Source organism: Buceros rhinoceros, unplaced genomic scaffold, assembly GCF_000710305.1.
Source record: "Buceros rhinoceros silvestris isolate BGI_N320 unplaced genomic scaffold, ASM71030v1 scaffold43100, whole genome shotgun sequence".
NCBI lineage: Eukaryota > Metazoa > Chordata > Aves > Bucerotiformes > Bucerotidae > Buceros > Buceros rhinoceros.
In genome coordinates, this window is record NW_010388638.1 from 5,192 (window position 1) to 8,481 (window position 3,290).

General features: G+C 43.3%; 1 protein-coding gene across 1 annotated transcript in view; it reads left to right on the forward strand.

Moving 5' to 3' along the window:
- Positions 1 to 569, forward strand: part of DNASE2B (deoxyribonuclease II beta) — a gene marked incomplete at its 5' end in the record, with an annotated part of 5,284 nt that extends 4,715 nt beyond the window's left edge. Inside the window, one exon of the mRNA XM_010130902.1 lies at positions 211 to 569. Within this exon, the coding sequence (XP_010129204.1) occupies positions 211 to 569 (359 nt within the window). The remainder of the gene's footprint in view (positions 1 to 210) is intronic.
- Positions 570 to 3,290: the final 2,721 nt, after the last annotated feature.

Sequence of the window (3,290 nt, forward strand, 5' to 3'; positions counted from 1 at the left end):
TTTGTAACAGGTTTTCCAGCAGAAGAAAAAGTAAAAATGAACTTCCGGAAAAAAACTAAAAAAAAAAAAGGAGGGGGCAAAATCCCCAGTGGCTCACTTTATGCATTAGAACAAAAAACAAAATGAGCCCAGTTTAGGTGATCTATTCAGTCCCCTCTTAAAGGAAGGAACATGAAGGACTAATTTCCCATCCCCTCTGTAATTCCACAGATATCTACGTGGCCTGGATGGCTCAGGAACTGAAGACTGATTTGTTGGCTGAATCCTGGCAGCATTCTGGCCGGAAACTTCCCTCAAATTGCTCTCTTGACTACCACGTCTACAACATAAACCTAATAGGAATGCCACTGAATTATTCCACCTTTCGTTCCATCAACGATCACTCCAAATGGTCCGTTTCAAGGAACTACGAAGATCAGTGGACCTGCATCGGAGACTTAAACCGTGCTGCCGAGCAAGCTTGGAGAAGTGGTGGGTTCATCTGTACACAGAACGAACACATCTACAAAGCTTTCAGGCATTTGATAGTCCACTACGAAAGATGCACTGATGCTTCCAAATTGATATAACGAACCTTCATCCCAAACAGCACAGCCCCTCCTTACGTAGAAAGGGTAGGAAATGTCTCCCTGCAACTATATTTTCACCCTGAAAAATGGCCCTGTGAGATGTGTTAGCCCTTCGCCTTGTTAGCTATAAAAGCAGGCGGTTTGCAGGTAAATTATGGCTGTTGTTCTCCGGGTGCTGGACCAGCAGGCTCTGCGTGGCCCCACTCTGTCCCTGGCTCCTCTTGCCATCAGCACCGGCACGGGGATGCTGCTGCACAAGGCTGCACACCGCTGTGAGCAGCCGTGCACAGGCATCCCCCAGGGAACCTGTGAGTGATGCTGGACGTGGGATAGGAGTAACAACAGAAACCTGTCCCATTGGGTAGGTTGTTGGGGTTGGGGAGTTAGTGAGAGAAAAGTTCCCCAAAACGCTTTAAAATCACCCCCTGCTCCAGGCGCTGGTGAGAACAATCAGAGCCTTTCTGCTCAGTTTGGGCTGAGTCTCTTACAGAGCTGACATAATTGGATACAGACAGGGAGAGGAGCAGACGTGTCGACCGGAAGGCTCCATTTTTACATGATTAATTTTTAGAGAAGAAATGAGCTTTAAATCATTTGTAACCAATAGCTTGGGAGTATTTATAATGCTTTTATTCATGTACAGCAATTTTATAAACAAATAAACATGTCAAAAATATGAATAAGCAATATAAATAAAGAGTGGAAATGGTCTGTTCACAGCCTCCCTCTGCCATCTTTATAGTTATTTGTGGTGGTTACAATGTTTTATAGCTGCCAGAGGAAAAACGGAGACAATTACGAAAAAATTAAAAAGAAAAAGAGAAGAAGATATCTGAAGGAAGATGTTATTTCAGCTACATTTTCACACTACAACAAACGTGGCTGTTAATTTTCAATACCTTCAGTCTCAGGCTTAGGGCCTGAAGTTTGCATGGACTTGCTATAAAGACGAAGCTAATTTGCAAAATCCCAATTCACTCTTGGGTTCAGTTTTCGAAAGTGTATCTGTGTTTAATATGTTCCTAAATATTTTTATAGAGCTATATCACAACCGAATTTCCTGAATTTCTAATATAAACTCCAGTCTGAGGAACTGGCTGTCCCACTAATATTTCTGGTTTGCTGTCTTCATAGTCCGTGCGAAGAAATGCCCCACAACCATGCAACGCTGTCAAATATTTCCCTCCCTTTTCGCCCTGGAAAACCAACTAAACCACAAAATGGATGAAGTACGAAACAAATTAATTTCAGAAAACATTTGCTCATACTTCTTGAAGAAATAAAAATAATGCGTCTGTCCTGCTTAATGGGGAGAGTGGTGCAGGAATAGATTTCATATTTAGTCAGTCTGGATCAAAGGCAAACCCAAGTCTCATAGCTCATTGAAAACAATGTAGATAACTCGGATACTCTGCCCAAAATAGGTCGTCTTCTGTTCTCTGCATATGACCAAACACTGAATAAATAATCTGCTTGACAATGTTTTTTCTCTGATGCATGTCAAATTGTTTTACATATATATTTTTCATTGTTTTACTAGCTGTGGTCAAGAAACATCTATTCATGGCACTGAAAATTGCCAGTGACACAGAACGCTGAGCAGCAGGATGGTACGGCATCACTCCGATAAGCTTAGATAAAGTTCCTTTCTCTTACCCACCTTTTCCTGGCAGGCACTAACCTAACCTGCCTGTCTGAACTCTTACATCTTGTCCACAGCTTTGCATACGCAAGACCTCAGCGTACAGGAATGGTGAGAAATCCTTCACTGGAGACAGTGCTGGTGAGGTTCACTGTGGGCGTCAGAGGGCACCTGGACCTGTGACACAACCTGTATTTCTCATGGTACTTGGGCCACAGGCTTCAATAGCAGAGTCTCCATCCACCAGCCGTCACAACAGTGTTGCCGCAGCTCTTCTCCCCACCTCAATAGTCACCAGTCCATCACTTGACTCCTGAGTGCTGATTGCTACTCTTAATTATTTGATCAATTAATAGCTGTCATCAAGCTTCACAAGACTACTTGCAACATTCCTCTTTCATTGTACCCAAGATTGGTAGCCTCCACTTTAGCTGTTACTGAGGAGACAGACATAAACAGCAGAGGGAAGATGGAGAGAAACAACATTTCAAGCACCTAAAGGAGTGCACACGCTCATTTCAGTGGTGTAGTTCTGGGTCTCCCATTTTTTGATTGTAAACAGCTTTAATTCAGTTTTGCTTTCGTTGTGTAACTTCCATATTTGTATATCATGGTATATCCACTACATACATTGTGAAACTTGGGCAGGCTCGCTCTTTCCTAGAAGAGTCCGACAACCAACAAGAAAAGCCATACAGATTTGTAAAGGGTTTGTGTAACTCTCGAGCCTTCTATACAAAGGCAAGACCATACACCACTTAACCACAAAGCCCCCCACAGCATGCGCTGTGACCTATCATTGGTGTGAAATATTTATTTTTGCATATTTTTATATATATATTCATTGAGGTTTTAATTTTTAAGTGTGCTGTTTGTTTTCAAAATGCCGAATGCTGAACAATCTGCCTGTCCCAGTGACTCTGTGCTGCCTTTGCTGCCCACTGTGACCCTTTCCACTGGACAGACCTTCTCCTGCAGAAGGGGACGCCTGGCACTGCCCGCTCTGCGATTTCAGGGGGACCTGCCCAGCGTAGGTGTATCTGCAAAAGGGCAGAAGTCTTGGACCCTGGCACTGAGGA